The following is a 17,500-nucleotide window of genomic DNA, read 5'->3' as shown; positions in this document are numbered from 1 at the left end:
TCTCTCTCTCTCTCTCTCTCTCTCTCTCTCTCTCTCTCTCTCTCTCTCTCTCTCTCTTCCTATACTTCACATCTCCACTTCCTCAATAATTCCACCTTTTGATCCACCCGTTGCTCCACCCACAGGTTCAGCGACACCCTGGCTGTCCCCTGCACTGCGCTGGCTCGTCGCTGGGTGGAGTGGGACCCCATCACTACCCCTAAGTGCCCCTTCAATAAGGACGACCTCCACTCCTTGTCCCCCATACAGGTTTGTGGTGCGGTCTGTTTGATGACCCTCTATTTTTTATTTTATTTATTTTTTTTTTTTTTGTTTGATTTGGTTTGGTTTGGTTTGGAGAGTTTTTGTGTTTCATTTGATTTTCTTGTTTTTTTTTGTGTATTTAATTTTTTTTTTCTTTTTGTTTTTGTTTGATTTTCTTTTCTTGTAATGTTTTCTTTTTCTTTTATTAGTTATTTTCTTTTTCTAGTTCTCATTTTCTTTCATGTTTAGTTGTCTTTTCTTCTTTTTTTTTTTTGTTTCTCCTTTTCCTCACATAATTTGTATCTATGGTTTTTTTTTCCTTTTTTTTCTATCTTTTTATCTGTTTCTCTTTTCTCTCATATTTAGTTTGTAGACGTCTACTTCTTCCTTCCTCCCATCCTCACCACTCTCTCTCTCTCTCTCTCTCTCTCTCTCTCTCTCTCTCTCTCTCTCTCTCTCTCTCTCTCTCTCTCTCTCTCTCTCTCTCTCTCTCTCTCTCTCTCTCTCTCTCTCATTTCCCCCTCACCACCTCTGTACCACCGGCCACAGGTGCGAGCGTTCCTGGCACAGCTGCTGGAGGAGGCGCCCCTGAGCAGCGAGAAGGTGTGCCACATGGAGGAGGCATATGGCATGTCCAAGCGCCTCAACTCAGAGATCAGGTTCCGCTGGCTGCGTCTGTGTCTCAGGGCCAAGTGGGAGGAGTGTGTGGAGGCCGCCCTGCAGTTCGTCACAGAGCAGGGACGCATGAAGTTTGTGCGCCCCATCTACAGGTAAGGGGATGTTGGGTGGTGGTCATGGTTGTAGTAGTAGTAGTAGTAGTAGTAGTAGTAGTAGTAGTAGTAGTTAATGGTATATACACTTAGTAGTTGAAAGTGAAGTAAACAAATGGATAAAATTGAATTCAAACCACATAGATAAGGAGAGAGAGGGAGAGTGTAGCAGCACCTCTCACTCACACCACAATTAACCTCTAACAAACTTTTTTTTTTTACTCCTTTCCCTCCGTCACTCCCTCTTCCCATCACTCCCTGCCTCACCTCTCCCTCTCTGCTTCCCTTCACTCTCTACCCTGCCTCTCTATTTCCTCTTCCTTTCTTCCCTTCACTCCCTACCCTGCCTCTCTTCTCCCTTCATCCCTATTCCACCTCTCCTTTTCCTCTTCCCTTCCTCTCCCTTCCCTTCACCCAATGCTCTCTCTCCCTTTCCTCTTTTTTCATTCATTCACCCCTTGCTATCCCTCTTCCCTTCACTGTCTGCCCTGCCTCTTCCTTTCCTCTTCCCTTCTTCCTTCACCCATTGCCCTCCCTCTCCCTCACTCCACATCCTATCTTCCTGTTACTCTCCCCTGCCTCTCCCTCCCCCTGTCACACCCCAGGGACCTGTATGCCTGGGAGGAGATGCGGCCCGTGCTGTGGCCACCTTTGAGAAGAACAGGCAGGCCATGATGCATGTGGCCGCTTATGTTGTGGCCAAGGATCTCCACCTTAGGGAGTGATGGTGGTAGTGGTGGTGGTGGTGGTTGTGATGGTGACTTACAACTTTAGAAATTATATACTTGTTTTGGTTTATTTGTTTTTTTCTTCTATTTTTTTGTCTTCTCTAAAGTTACTCCTTGTTTGAAAATTGTTTGTTTATTCTACTTTCTTTTTTTTCATGTTCTTACTCTTTTCACTCTTTTTTATTCCACAATTGCCTTTTTTTTTTTTAATTACTCCCTCTGAATTTACTCATCTTAGAAATTGTTCATTTATTCCACTTTCTTTTCTTTTCTATTGATACTCATTCTTACTTCACATTTGCCTCTGTTTTATTCTTACTCCTCCTCTTACTCTATCCATGCTCTTGTTCACTTCAAGATCACTTCATTACTCCTATTCTCTACTTGCTTTTTTCTCTCATCTTATTCCTATTCCTCCATTTACTTCAAGCATGCTCCAAAATCACTTACTTACTACTTATTCTTCTCTCCTCTCTCATTTGTCATACTTTTCTACTCTTTCCTTATTCTTGTTCTCTTCTCTCACTTATACTTCTCTACTTCTTCCTTGTTTTTTTCTTTCTTCACTCCTCATAATTTTCTACTCCTTCCTTACACTTCTCTCTTCTCTCTCTTATCATACTCCTCCACTCCTCCTCATCACTCACTTTTCATTCTTCTACTTCTCTTCTTCCTATTCCCTGTTCCCATCTTGGTATAGTTCCACAGCCTACTCAGAGCCTATTCCTGTGTTCTTAAGGCAAATTTGTGACCTATTTTAATCTGTCATTGTCCTGTTGCCCTATTTTAATTTTTTACCATCTTTAAACTTTGAATTGTTATTGACAAGAGACAGACAGCCATATATGCATCCAGCCCTGACTTGCCTCATAACAGACAGACAGACAGACAGGAGTGCTTTGTATAAACAGGGCAGGATGTATGCTAAGTATACACACTGCTTGTATGGGTATTATGTATTGGTTAATGTATTTTGTTGGGTATTTTTATATCATTTGTGGGATTTTTTTGTATATGTATGTGGAGAGAAAAAGAGAGAGAGAAAGAGAGAGAGAGATTGTTTTTTGCCATTAATCTGTATGCACATGTAATAATTTTTAAGGCTAATTGAATGGAATGCTCACTTATGAATAATGTCTTGGGGAAAATATTATTACTACATTGTTTTATGAAGTCATTTGTTTATCCTCATTCTTTTAGGTTTTAAGTCTCCATGTTGATGTTTTCCGAGTTTTGGGTGAATTCTTGTGTTCCTCAGTGTTGCTCTTTGAATCGGTAAGTGTGAGTAGAAGACAGAAGAAATCTAACAAGCCTACAAGTAATTTAAAGGTGGCAGTGTTTGGTGTTGGGTTCTGTGACCACCACAACCACAACCACATTCTCCAGTCAGGTGAGTTCATTGAGTTTTGAGTCTCTTCACTTCTCCCTCTCCACACTGTCCCTTCTTGTTCAGACACTCCACCTCCACCTCCGTGTGCTGTCCTTTCCTTATCTTTCCACTCCAACTCATTGTACCAGTCTCTCTCTCTCTCTCTCTCTCTCTCTCTCTCTCTCTCTCTCTCTCTCTCTCTCTCTCTCTCTCTCTGTCTATTTGCTTCTTTCTCTCTACTTACTTGTGATACTTCAAGTTGTTTCTAAGTTTTTCATTAATGCTTCTTTCAAACTACTTACTTGTGATACTTCAAGTTGTTTCTAAGCTGCATTTTACATATATATATATCTATATATCTCTCTCTCTCTATATATATCTATATATATATATATATATATATATATATATATATATATATATATATATATATATATATATATATATATATATATATATATATATATATATATATATATATATATATATATATATATATATATATATATATATATATATATATATATATATATATATATATATATATATATATATATATATATATATATATATATATATATATATATATTGATTTAGTGTTATAATTTAGATTCTGCTTCATCAAACTTTTCTTGGTAAATTTAAGTGACAATTTATTTTAGTACATGATTGCTGCAAAATTAGGGAAAAAGTAAAGTTGTGATAAATTTGTACTTTTATTAATAATAATGGCTTTGGCAACAGCAAGTTTATTTATAAAAGAGGCAGTAATAACAGAGATGTGGTAGAAAGAAAAGTAGGATTTCACTTTTTACACAAAAGCTGAAGTGAAATACCTCCAAAGTAATCATTCTGGTAACTGTTTCTGAATTTTTAAGTTAACACTCATTGTTCTCGTCATTAAGTCAAAACACGCTGCTCAAGTATCATGGTGAAAAGAAATGACATCACCAACACAATCAGGACACTTGAAGGCCATGACAACCATATCAAGTCATCACAACTTTACAGGTCACCAGGACATGTACATCACACACACAGCAGTCAGGTGCTGGTGGTTGCAGTGGCTTCTATGGGCTGACTCCTCCTCCTGGACTCTCTTGGAACATACTCCTTGCGATGTTTCCCCTTTTTCTTACGATCTGGAGCACTGCCTTGCCTCCGCGCCTCCCACAGCTGCACCAAGAGAGAGAGAGAGAGAGAACACTGGAACATCAGGAACATTAAGCCAAGATGCAGAATACAAAACATAAGAACATCAAGACACAGAGAACATCAAAATAGCAAGACAGAACATAGGGACATCAAGATTGGGAAGAGAGAACATCAAAATAGCAAGACAGAACACAGGAACGTCAAAGCATGAAGGAAGGCAAGAAACACAAACATAAGAACCTAAAGGCAAGAAGGAACATCAAGACGAAGACACATCACCTCCACACTGCAATCCCTGAAAGGTGAGGTGGTTTAATTATGAGAGAGAGAGAGAGAGAGAGAGAGAGAGAGAGAGAGAGAGAGAGAGAGAGAGAGAGAGAGAGAGAGAGAGAGAGAGAGAGAGAGACCACAACTTATTACCACTGTTGCTTCCTTCCCTACCTCCTTCATTTTTAGAGAACGGTTTATCTTCTTCAACTTCATCTTGCTCTTGGCAATGCTTAAAACACAGGCTGATATTCCCCTTTGGTGTTGTCTGGTGGTGGTGGTGATGGTGCTGGTTGTGATGATGATGATGATGATGGTGGTGGTGCCTCTTGTTCTTCCTTCTCATCAGCTCTGTCTTCAGTAGGTTCTGGTTGTGATCTCTTCCTCTTCTGTCCTTGCTTCCTGCAAAGTTATAAATCTTTTGGTCTCGGTTTTGGTTCTCTCTCGGGCTGTGGTGAGTGACTGTGGTTCATAAACATACTGTGGATCAGAGAGAGAGAGAGAGAGAGAGAGAGAGAGAGAGAGAGAGAGAGAGAGAGAGAGAGAGAGAGAGAGAGGCCTGGAATAATGTCAGATGTCAGGAATAAAAAGAAACACAACAGAAGTGAGAGAAGGTTAGGCAAGTGGAACAGAATAGACAGGTTGAGTTGCATTGTGTTGTGTTGTGTTGCTTTTCAATGGTACTTACTGTGTTGTCTTGGCTTCCTTTGCCTTAGCCAGATTCTCCTTGGTGTTTTTCTTCTCCTCTATCTCTTGCCTCAGTTTTGCCACCAGCTCTCGTATGTATTGCGAGTCCTCCAGCTGGGAAATGATGGGAGTTACCAGTTAGTTTTGAGCCTGCCCCCCCCCTCTCTCCCTCTCATATCTTTTTTTTTTTTTTCCTTCTTTCATGAAAAGTAAGTAAAAAAAGGAATATATGTCAGTTGATTCTCTCTCTGCACCAGTACCGTCTCCCTGTCCTTAGCGTGTCTCCTCCGCTTGACTGTTTCCCTTTCCTCCTTCATGTGGGCCTTGCGCTTGTTCACCAGCTCCTCCATGCCGCTCACTATCCACCTGAAGGGACTGTGGAGGCAACATTCATTAACTCCTTTAGTACTGGGAGCGGGTGTGATTAGACAATTTTATTTACATTAAGAAAGGTCTATGGAGGTCAGAAGATTAATGGCCTAAGACTTCACTATTTTAATCCCCACATAAATTTCTGAAGCTGTGTCAAATCATGAAATACTAACCAGAATGAATGTGAAAATGCATCCTGGTACTGAAAGGGTTAAACACCTGCTTCAAAATGCAACGTAAATTTATAGAGAAGGATGTGGCATGTTTAGTAATGGAATGTTTATCAGTACTACAATTTCATCAACATTTAGCAGTGGTTAAAAAAGGTGCTCCCAAATACTTGTGGAAAAAGGTTTGCATCTTTAGTACTGGAACTTTTATCAGCATCTATAGGAAGAAAGGAAGGATTTTTTTTATAAGGCAATGCTCAAAAACTACTTTTTTATGCTAAGGCCTATAGGAGCTGTAGCTTGATCAGTATGTATAGGAAGTGCTGTTCAGCTTCCACCCATTAGTGGCACATGCAATTTTGTTTATAGTGGTACCCATACTAGGGCCATATCATCACCCAAATGCATCTTTGGTGTAACCACTTAGAGCCTGGGCATCATGGTGACATGTAGGTAACTTTAAGCCACTCAACAAATGGCATAATTTCAAGGTAGGACGTGGTGGGATTCGAACCTACACGTGGATGTCTGCCCGATCCCATGCTCACCACCTTATTCACTACACCACTGCCACCGAGATAAGTAGGCATGTTTAGTACTAAAATCTTTATCTAGTACAGGAGAAAAAGATAAAGAGAATGGGTGTTTTTGTAAGGCAAAGCCCAAAACTAATGCTTCAAAATACCAAACAAATTTATAGAGATCACTGTGACGATAAGAAGGCACAGTTAGTACTAGAATCTTTATCAGCATCTATAGAAAGGGAGATAATGGGAATAGATATTTCAATTCAGAGCCAGTACAATATATATAAAAAAAAAAAAAAGGTCTCAAATTGGTTAAGGAAAGGTTTGGTGGAGGAAAGTCAATGTCTTAACAAAGGGACTGGAAAAGTGTAAGCCTATTGTATTCTTGCAACTTGCCTTACTTAAAATGTTGTTAGGGGCTGGCATAGAGAAAGGGATAAGAACATAGAAGCACATATAAATTGACCACAAATGCAAACACACGGATTAGGTTAGGTTGAAACTTAGGCAAGAGAAATAACCCACACAAACACACACTTATTATAGTTTGGTACAGTTAGATTAAGTTAGGTTTGAATCTAAATAAAGTACAGAGCGTGGTACAGTGGAACCATGCATGCTTTGGGATCCGAGGGGTCTCCAAGCGCACGGGTTCAAATCCTGTCCACGGTCTGAGTGTAGGTTGGACTTCCTCACTCGGGGCAACGGTTTCCTAGCGGGTGGGCTTTGAGATAGGAGGTACCACAAAAAGTATCCCCTTTAGCCCATAAATTCCCGTGAAAAGCCCGCATGGTGTAAAAAAAAAAAAAAAAAAAAAAAACACACACACACACACAAACCCACACTGTGCTTTTGTGGTCAGTTTAAAGCACAAACAGTTAGGTTAGGTTAGGTAAAGTTGGGAATTAAACTGACCACAAAAACAAACAGGTTAGGTAGAGTTGTGATTGAGATAAGGTAAGGAACATAATCAATCTCTCTCTTACTGCTCTAGTTTCATAATGGTCGGCCAGAAGAACACGGACAACATTCTCTGGAACAGCAACTCCTCTGCTCTCTGCCGTGCCTTCTGCAGCCTTTCCTCCTCCTCCAGTATGGCCTGTGTTTCTTCCCTGCTCCTCCAGGTGTTACTGCAAAGACAAGTGGTCTCTCTCTCTCTCTCTCTCTCTCTCTCTCTCTCTCTCTCTCTCTCTTTTCTAATTCATTAAATTCATGAAAAATAAGTCAAATTCATGAAACAGTAAAAAAAAAAAACATGTCAATTGATCTCTCTCTCTCTCTCTCTCTCACACACACACAATCTTAATAAAAAAAACTGCAAGAATATTTTCCTAACGCTTCCAGCTCTTACTTTCTTACCTTGAGAGTGCAAATGTGTTGTTCTGCCATGGGAGACTAGTGGTAGTGGTGCTGGGGCCTGCCTGTTCTGTGGCTGTGTGTTCTGTGTCTTCCTGTGGACCTGCCTGTGCTGTGGCTTTGTCCTCCATGTCTTCCTGGGGGCCTGCAGGGGTGCTGGGGTCTGCCTGTGCTGTGGCTGTGTGTTCTGTGTCTTCCTGGCAGCCTGCAGGGGTGCTGGGGTCTGCCTGTGCTGTGGCTTTGTCCTCCATGTCTTCCTGGGGGCCTGCAGGGGTGCTGGGGTCTGCCTGTGCTGTGGCTTTGTCCTCCATGTCTTCCTGGGGGCCTGCAGAGGTGTTGGGGTCTGCCTGTGCTGTGGCTGTGTGTTCTGTGTCTTCCTGGGGGCCTGCAGGGGTGCTGGGGTCTGCCTGTGCTGTGCCTGTGTGTTCTGTGTCTTCCTGGGGACCTGCAGGGGTGCTGGGGTCTGCCTGTGCTGTGGCTTTGTCCTCCATGTCTTCCTGGGGGCCTGCAGAGGTGCTGGGGTCTGCCTGTGCTGTGGCTGTGTGTTCTGTGTCTTCCTGGGGGCCTGCAGGGGTGCTGGGGTCTGCCTGTGCTGTGGCTGTGTGTTCTTTGTCTTCCTGGGGGCCTGCCTGTGCTGTGGCTTTGTCCTCCATGTCTTCTTGGCGGCCTGGGTTGCTGCTGGGTTGGCCTCCCCTAGTCTTGCTGTACCCTGCCGAGCCAAAATATGTGAAACGCCCAAAGAATTTTACAAGTAACTAGACGCATGTATGCAAATTGTGAACACTGCAACAGATCTAGTTAAAGGGAAAGGGCCTCCTCGCGGCCTCCTGTTGGACAACGAGGATTAACTTCTATAAACGCTAGAGAAATTAACCCCCAGCTAACACTTTCCCTCCTCCAGAGTTCTTTTCTGAACTTGTTCTCTGGAGCTCTGCTGCTGAGCATATATATATTCCCTAAGTGGTTTTTTTTCTGGTGGTTGCCAATACAAGCTACCACTATGGCAGCAAATAATGTGGATAGAAGTCCAACCTGCCCTATATGTCTTCGAACCTTCTCCAGTTATAGGGGAAGGGCCCACGAGAGGTCACAGCACCCTCTATCATACCATGACACCGAGGTTGCGGCGCTACGCACCGAGGTGAAGAAGGCAAGACGGGATCCCGAGGAGCTGGCTATGATGGCCAACTTCGAGGCAAAAAATTTTGGGGCTAGAAACATCAACACAAGAATAAAGACAGAGGTCCTCCCACACCGCTCGATAGAGGGGATTAAGGGGGCCCGCAGGGCGGAGACATATAAAGCCCTTGTCCGCCAGGCAGCCTTGCCTCAGAGTGCTGCGTCTATGCTGGCTCCTCGGAGTCCCCCCTTGCCAGTGCCTTCTACTACATCCGAGGGCCCTCCAGTGCCCAACGAAACACCATTTGGCTCTCCTATCATTCCTATATCACCTGGGAGTGCCGCCTCTGGGTCCCCAGCCACCTCCTCCTCACATGAGTTCAGAGGATGAAGTCCATGCTTGCATGCAGCTGTTATCAACTACCCTCGGACTTTCAGTCCCTGCCTGCATTGGCAAGGTGGAGCACCAACTAGATCTATGGTGCCCACCTAGTGCTTATGTTTATAGACCTCCGGGAAGGGGCGGCCTAGTGAGTCTCCATAAAAAGGCGGTCAGAAGGCGCCAATACTGACATATACAAATTTTATGGCGTAAAGAGAGAGGCCGGGCCATTTGGGAGATACTGAATGGTATCCCTGACAGCCCCCCCAATATCCCACCCAATCTGAAGGCCTTCTGGGTTGGCCTCTTCCAAAGGCCATTTAGTAATGAGACACATACACCAGCTGCAATAAGGCCCACCCTAGATGTCGCCAGTCCGATAACGGAAGATGAGATCAGGCCTGCAATAAGAATGACTAAAGTGGCCACAGCCCCCAGACCGGATGGGAGGGGACTTGAGGGCATCAGTGCCCTCAATATTGGGAAGTTAAGATGGGCTTTCAACACCCTATTGCTCCTTAAAGAACTCCCTTGGAGTTGGGCCAAGGGAAGGACCACTCTAATTCCCAAAAAGCCTGATGTAGAGGAGCCAAGTGATTTCCGCCCAATAACGATAACATCAATCCTCCTCAGGTTGTTCAATAAAATTTTAGCAACACGTCTCATGGCTGCAGCGCCCTTGCCTGTTCAACAGAAAGGCTTTGTGCCCGAGGAGGGTGTAGCGGCAAACATCCTCCTTGTCCAAGAAATTATCAAAAACGGCAGTACCCAAAATAAGAGCTTGTCGGTAGCCTTCATTGACTTTAAAAAAGCCTTTGACTCGTGAGTCACCCCTCTCTGGTAGCCACAACTAGAAGATGGGGATTTCCACCAGTACTCACTGAGTTAATTACCAACTTGTACAAAAAAGCAAGCATGAACATCATGAGGGAAAATGTCAACATCACTAGGGGAGTGCTCTGTCGCCCTACCTGTTCAATATCACCTTGGACTGGGCACTCTCCTCCTTGCCGGCAGACGTAGGAGCGCGTTTGGCCGGTACCCCCGTGAATTACATTGCCTATGCAGATGATGTGGCACTTACAATCTCCACCCCCCGGGGCCTTCAGGCCTCGATTGATGCACTGGTCGTCAAGGCCGGGAGGGTGGGGCTGGAGCTGGGCCATAATAAATGTGCCACCTTTAACTTAACATCCATCATCGGTGACAGAAAGAGGAAGAGGTGGCTGGTCGACCCTTCCACCTTTCGGCCAGGAGGAGAGGAGTTGAGAAGCCATGAGGCCTGGTGAGACATATAAGTACCTTGGGTTGGAAGTGGGACCGGCCATGGGCCACGCTGAGCCAGAGCGGGCCCTGGCAGCACTTGTGCGGGACTTAGGAGCTCTCCAGAAGGCACCCTTAAAACCACAGCAGAACCTGTGGGCAGTGAGCAGAATAGTCATACCTAAACATCTATACCCCAATTTTTTGGCAAATCCACCAAAGGTACTCTTAGGAAATTTGATCTAGAAATAAGGAAATTTATCCAGAAGGCTTTACAACTGCCCAGGGACACCCCAGTTGCAGCCTTGCATGCCAAGATGGGTCAGGGGGGGCTGGGGATCCCATCCTTCCAAAGCAAAGTGCCAGCCCTGAAAAGAGGTGCCCTGGAGAGACACTCGAAGAGTTCTGACACAAGGGTTGCCAGGATCGCAGCAGCATTACTCCAGAACCCCCCAGGTCCATCTTCCAAGGAGCAAACTAAGGCCCATATTACCATCACGCGAGACACATTGTACGCATCTGCAGACGACCAGGGCCTCTCTGGAACGGACCGTTCTCCACCCACTCACAAGTGGGTGGATGACAGCACCCTTCTCATGAGGGGCTCCACATATGTTAACGATCTGAAAACCCGCCTTGGCGTGGTGAACACTGAGTTTTAAGATCAGCCAGGGGTAGAATAGCCGTGCCCGTCAATTGTGACCTGGGTTGTGGGCGCCCAGAGTCCCTCGGCCACCTACTTCAGGTGTGCTCTTGAAAGGACCCGGAGGCATGACCGGGTCCTGGACTTATTGCAACAACTTAGCCATAAGACCTGGCAAGTCCTAAGAGAGCCCCCATATAAGAACTCAAGCTGGGGTAAGAATCCCTGACTTAGTGATTTGGGACTGCCAAGGGTCATCGGTGCTCGATGTCCAGATGATTTCTGATAATTCTGCCAATGACTTCCTGGGCAGAGCCCATGACATAAAGCGGTCCTATTACAAGGTCGGGGACATTAAAGCTTGGTGAGGGACAAGACAGGCCACCCCCCCCCCGGTGTTCACCACCCTTACTATCAATTGGCGTGGTACCATAGCCACCCCTTCTTATATGGCGCTAAAGGCGATGTGCCTCACCAAGGCTGAGCTCTGCCTCCTCGTGGTCCGGGTGATGGAAGGGTCCGTTGTGGCCCTCTGGTCCAACAGAGACATGGGGGGCTACGGGTAGGGCTCTAGCCCATTCTTTGGATAAGCCCGCCAGCTACTCTAGGGTGAACCGCTTACAGCCCTGGCCCCCCTCTCTCTGACTGAGACCGCAGTCTCGCTTTTGTCATATTTGTGTTGTCATTGGTTTATGTACTGTTACATACTATTTATAAACAAATGGCTCTGTTGTTGATTTACTTTACTTTTATTAGTTATACAAGTTCAGACGGGTATTTTGTATCATATCTATATACATGGCTTTGTCCAGCCCTTAGTGGCATAAAAACTATTATAATATTTAAAACCAAGTACAAAATTTATATATGAGAGGGGTGAGGGGTATTTGAAAGCACATAAAAGAAAAAAAAAATGGATTTTCTTTTTAACTTATTTATTTACTTCTTTACTACCTCCATTAAAGATCAATATAACAAATGATTGATTGATTTGTTCAATTTATTTATTTATATTTTTTTCTGATTTTATTTACTTGTTTTTATTTTTTGGACTTAGTAATCTATCTCCATTAAAGACTACTATCTCCATTAAAGATAAAGAGAAGAAATGATTGATTTATTTCTTTTTAATAATTACTATCTCCATTAAAGATTAAGAGAAGAAATGATTGATTTATTTCTTTTCTATTTGTCTTTCCTATTTATTTATCTTACTATATTCATTTTCAGATTTTATTTATTTATTTATTTCTCATGTAAAAGGTAGCAGCCACACTGGGCTTTGGCAACAAAATAAAGATACCTTAATAACTCCACTTTAAGCAACTCAAATAAAAAAGTAAAAGAAAAACAGAAGCTTACCTTTAATATATGTACTGAAATTTGGCTTCCTTGATTCTTTCTTCAGAGTTGCAACACCTGAATCTGTGGGGAACTGGGCAACCTTTCTGGACTGTGAGAGAGAGAGAGAGAGAGAGAGAGAGAGAGAGAGAGAGAGAGAGAGAGAGAGAGAGAGATGGATGCTAGAGGTTAAGTTGTAAGCATTCCACTCTTTCTAATCATAAACTAATCACTAACTACTGTGAGGTATTTGTATGCATTAAATAGCCACACCTTTCTTGGCTCCATACAGGTAAACATTACTGTCTGAATCACCTGTCTGGAACTCCCTGCCTGCTTCTGTATTTTCACCTTCCTATGGCCTGGACTCATTTAAGAGGGAGAGAGGTTTCAAGACATTTATCCCATTTCTTGGGCTAACTCACTCTCTCTCTCTCTCTCTCAGACCTGCTCGGGGGCTAGCATCTTAGTGGGCCCTTTGGTTTAGTTGTTTTAATTGCCCTTGGCCAGATTCTCCCTCTTACATAGAAAAAGAAAAGAAAAAAAATTGGAAAATCTACTCTTTGTATCACCTTTCTTAGTGCTTTGAAAAAAAGAAAAAAAAAAGTATTATTAATGACATTTGGTGCTTGAACTATTACAATAAACAAAGAATCAAACACCGGAAGAGATACACACACACACACACACACACACACACACACACACACACACACACACACACACACTTTAATATATACTAACCTTTCCACAAGTAATATGTATCTTCACCACTTTCTCCTGACTATTACTGCTGCCGTCTGTTTCTTCCTCCTCCTCTCTTTCATTCTCCTCCCCATCGTTGCCTGTGTCTGTCTTATTTGCCTCAGAACCAGACAATTCCTGGATCTTCGCTTTCTGTGTAGAGGAGGAGGAGGAGGAGGGCACACAGGAGATGCTGGTGGAGGCTCTGTTGTCCCCTTCACTGTTCTGCTTTGTGGGAAGACTGGTTAGATATACGGACGGAAATACAAGCAAGAGGATAACTAAGAACTGAAAGGCACTGGATTATAAGGAAGGTGTGAGGTAAAGAGGATTAATATGCAAGATTGGCAGTTTAGATACAGGCTCTCCTTTCGTGTGGAATAGGGAGATGGAAGGTATTGAGAGGTATTGGATTGTAAGGAAAGTGTGAGGTAAAGAAAGAATCAGTGTGCAAGGTTACAAATTTAGATACAGGCTCTTCTTTTGTGTTAAATAAGGAAGGATAGACATGAAAAGAATTGTTAGAGAAAAGGATGAAAATAATAATAACAGAAACAGAAGGACAAGAGAGAGAGAGAGAGAGAGAGAGAGAGAGAGAGAGATAAAAGACACCCATTCATATCTTTTACTTTACACATACTACAAGACACATCAATATCTTTATTAGTTACACTCACTCTTTTAACACCAACAGCTTCACATGCACACCACCACCACAACTACTACTACTACTACTGTTTCCCTGACCTGTGCCACCAAAGTTGCCTGAATCCGCAGTTCGTCATTCTCGTAGTTCTGTATCCTAGTCAGCTGAGTGTGGGACATGGACGCTAACTGCTGCGGCCGGAAGCTGTGGTGCGGAGAGACCTGTGGTTAGCCTGATTGCTGTGGTGGTGGTGGTGGGGGGATAGATGGATAAATGTAGTACTAGTAGTTTGTTAATGTATAGTTGTATGTGTATTTCTGAGATTTAAGAAAGTGAAAATAAACACACACACACACACACACACACACACACACACACACACACACACACACACACACACCAGCTATATTGATTTATTTGCTGATGATGCAAAATTGTTAAAAGTAATTAAGACCCAAGAAGACTGTTTGCTACTGCAGGAATATATAAACAAAATTAATGAGTGGAGTAAGAAAAGACCAGTATGGAACTATCTGATGGGAAACAAACAAATAATGAAGACTAAAGAAGAAAAATCTGGGAGTAATTATACAAGAAACTCTGAGCCCCGAAAAACACAAAAGTAAAATATTTGGAACATTGTATAAAATGTTGACTATTATGAGGGTGGCATTTCAATACCTGGACAAGGATATGATGAAAAAAAATTATTACAAATATGATATGTCCACAGTTGGAATATGCAGCAGTGGTGTGGTCGCTGAGCTTGAAAAAGGATATAAGAAAATTAGAACAGATCCAGAGGTTAGCTAAAAAGATTGTGCCACAACTAAAGGACCTACATAACATGAAGAAAGGCTGAAGGAAATGGGACTGCTAACCTTACAAAATAGAAGAAAAAGAGGGGACCTAATAACAATGTATAAAATAGTAAATGGCACTGAAAAGATAACAAGCAAAATCTGGTGTTGGTGACAGAAGAAGCTGGAAGGACAAGAGGACATGCAAAGATGATCAGGAAGGCAGTGTGTGAAAAATATTGGAAAATACAGTTTTCCACATAGTACAGTGGAAAAGTGGAATGCACTGAATGGTAAAGTTGTTGCAGCACATAATTCTTTAAAGAAAAAATTAGATAAATGGAGATAAGGAGACAGGACACTATGAGACCCACTCGAACCCTGTACAATACAACTAGGTAAACTAGGTAAATACAACAAAAATTTAGGACATCATTAAAACTGGGTATCATATAAACATACATCAATAAAAGACCTACTACTACTACTACTACTACTACACACACACACACACACACACTGAGAGATGTTAAAAAATATAGTTTCCTGCAAAGATGTGTTGAGACTTGGAACAGTTTGAGTGAGGAAGTAGTATCAGCAAAGAGTGTGCATAGCTTTAAAGAAAAAATGGATAAGTGTAGATATGGAGACGGGGCCACACGAGCATTAAGTCCAAGCCCTGTAAAACTACAATTAGGTACATACACACAAACACACATATAAAAGAAACAAAGCAATAAGAAAGAACCATGGTTATATAAAAAAAGGGAAGAGAGAGAGAGAGAGAGAGAGAGAATGCACACTCACTTTTGAAAGATGAATTGCCCAGTTGACATCTTGTACAGCATAGGCCGTTGCATGATGACAGACAGCATGGCCCCCACGGTGCTGAGACAAGGCGGCAGGTAAGGCATGCTGGCAGCCCTCACTCCACCACCACCTGCCAGGGAGATCATCTTTAACATTATTTTTTCTTTTTTTTCTACTATCTAAAGAGACTGGCTGTTATTGTCATTGTCAGTCATATTAGAAAAACTTAAATACTACAATTTTTTTTATGAGAGAGGAGGACTGGCCAAGGGCAACAAAAATAAAGAAAAGCAGCCCACTCAGTCGCCAGTCTCCTTCCAGAGCCGATAGAATTAGCCAAAGGACTGACAAATGTCTTGAATCTTCCCTCTTGAATGAAGTCAAGTCATAGGAAGTTGGAAATACAGACATAGATAGAAAGTTTCACTACTACTACTACTACTACAAATATACAATCCTGGAACTCTACCAACATTTCACTACAACACTTACCATTATTATTCCTACTACACCTATTATTACTGCCATACCTATTACTACTACTACTACTATCACAACCTTACCACTACTTTTCCTACAACTCAACTAATATTCCACTACTACACCTAACAATACTACTACTACTACTATTTCTACTACTATTGCTACTACTACTACTACTACTACTACTTTCAAGACATTTGTTCTAGACTTTCTGGCTAACTCTTCTAACCTTTAAGGGAACTGGCAATCAAGTGGGCCTTCTTTGTTATACATTTTGTTACTCTTGGAAAAAAAAAAAAAAAAAAAAAAACTATACTACTACTACTACTATTTCACTACTACACCTATTACTATTACTATAAACCTCACCACTATTTCACCACTCCATCCTCCTACTTGCTACTACTACAACTAACCTACTTGCTCTTACTACTACTAACATTACCATACCTATTACTACTACTACTACTACTATCAACCTTACCACTAATTTTCCGCTCCTCATCCGCCTTGCTCTGTTGTGCTTTGGCCAAATGCCGGAGGAGGCTGCGATCATACTGGGAAATATACAAATTCTCTTCCTCCTCCTCCTCCTCCTCCTCCTGGTCACGCTGGTTCACCCTCAGAGACAGCGCATCACTCATCGCACACAGCCAACCAGTTATCTCTTCTGCAATGATAATAGTGGAAAAAAATAAATAGTCAGAAAAGTAAGAGAAAAGAAGCAGCTGTGAAGGAAATAGGAATGAAATCAAAACAGATAAAAAGAAAGAAAATATATAGAGAGGTTAATAAGTGGCCCAACACTGACAATCAATTATCTCCTCTGCAATGATAAAAGTGGAGAAGAAAATAGACAGTGAGAAAAATGAGAGAAAAAGAAGCCATGACGAATATAGGAATTAAATAAAAAAAAAAAAAAACTGATAAAATGAAAGAAAAGATGAATAGAGAAGTTAATGTATGATCCAGCAGTCAATCAATAATCTCATCTGCATAATAACAAAAGAAGGAAATAGAGAGAGTCGGAAAAATGAGGGAAAAGAAGCAGCCAAGAAGAAAACAGGAATCAAATGAAAAGATAAAAAAAGGAAGTAAAAGATAAATGTAGAAGTTGATGCATATCCCAACACAGTCAATTAATAATCTCATCTGAATAATAGTGGAAGAAGGGAAAAGAGAGACAGTCAGAGAAATGAGAGAAAAGTCATAACGAAAGGAATTAAATAAAAAAAATTAAAAGAAAGAAAAGATAAAATAGAGAAATTAATGCATGACCCAACACAGCCAATCAATAATTTTAACTCCAGCACTAATAGTAAAAAATAAATAAATAAATAAATAAATAACTAAACTGAACAGCCATCTAGAAATATGAGTAATATAAAAAGAAATAAATAAAAGAGAGAAGTCAATGCAAAAACTAACATTGCCATCTAATTATCTCTATGCAAACAATAATAGTAAAAAAAAAAAAAAAAAAAAAAGTAAATAAGTAAATTGAACAGCCATCTAGAAATACGAATAATATAAAAAAATAGATAAAAGAGAAATTAATGCAAAATTATCACAGCCACTAATTATCTCTATGCAAACACTAATAGTGGAAAATGGAAAGAAACAGC

General features: G+C 41.8%; 2 protein-coding genes across 5 annotated transcripts in view; one reads left to right on the top strand and one right to left on the bottom strand.

Moving 5' to 3' along the window:
• LOC123501811 (leukotriene A-4 hydrolase-like) overlaps positions 1-2,910 on the top strand; it is a 13,693-nt gene extending 10,783 nt beyond the window's left edge. The window contains 4 exon segments of the mRNA XM_045250827.1: positions 126-249; positions 793-1,013; positions 1,619-1,644; positions 1,647-2,910. Of these exon segments, the coding sequence (XP_045106762.1) occupies positions 126-249; positions 793-1,013; positions 1,619-1,644; positions 1,647-1,738 (463 nt within the window). The 3' untranslated portion in view covers positions 1,739-2,910.
• A 903-nt stretch (positions 2,911-3,813) lies between these two features.
• The window catches only part of LOC123501994, a 29,613-nt gene continuing 15,926 nt past the window's right edge, over positions 3,814-17,500 (bottom strand). For 2 of the 4 annotated variants that reach the window (XM_045251135.1, XM_045251134.1), the window contains exons 15-25: positions 16,360-16,545; positions 15,390-15,522; positions 13,884-13,986; positions 13,137-13,361; positions 12,414-12,504; positions 7,648-8,353; positions 7,275-7,418; positions 5,480-5,594; positions 5,221-5,333; positions 4,707-4,934; positions 3,814-4,286 (exon numbers count right to left, since the gene is read on the bottom strand). In XM_045251135.1, the coding sequence (XP_045107070.1) occupies positions 4,766-4,934; positions 5,221-5,333; positions 5,480-5,594; positions 7,275-7,418; positions 7,648-8,353; positions 12,414-12,504; positions 13,137-13,361; positions 13,884-13,986; positions 15,390-15,522; positions 16,360-16,545 (1,985 nt within the window). In that variant the 3' untranslated portion in view covers positions 3,814-4,286; positions 4,707-4,765. The remainder of the gene's footprint in view (positions 4,287-4,706; positions 4,935-5,220; positions 5,334-5,479; positions 5,595-7,274; positions 7,419-7,647; positions 8,354-12,413; positions 12,505-13,136; positions 13,362-13,883; positions 13,987-15,389; positions 15,523-16,359; positions 16,546-17,500) is intronic. The other 2 variants (XM_045251137.1, XM_045251136.1) reach the window with 2 other exon arrangements.

The sequence above is a fragment of the Portunus trituberculatus genome, chromosome 10 (assembly GCF_017591435.1).
Source record: "Portunus trituberculatus isolate SZX2019 chromosome 10, ASM1759143v1, whole genome shotgun sequence".
Taxonomy (NCBI): Eukaryota; Metazoa; Arthropoda; class Malacostraca; order Decapoda; family Portunidae; genus Portunus; species Portunus trituberculatus.
This window is presented reverse-complemented; position numbering and strand designations above follow the sequence as displayed.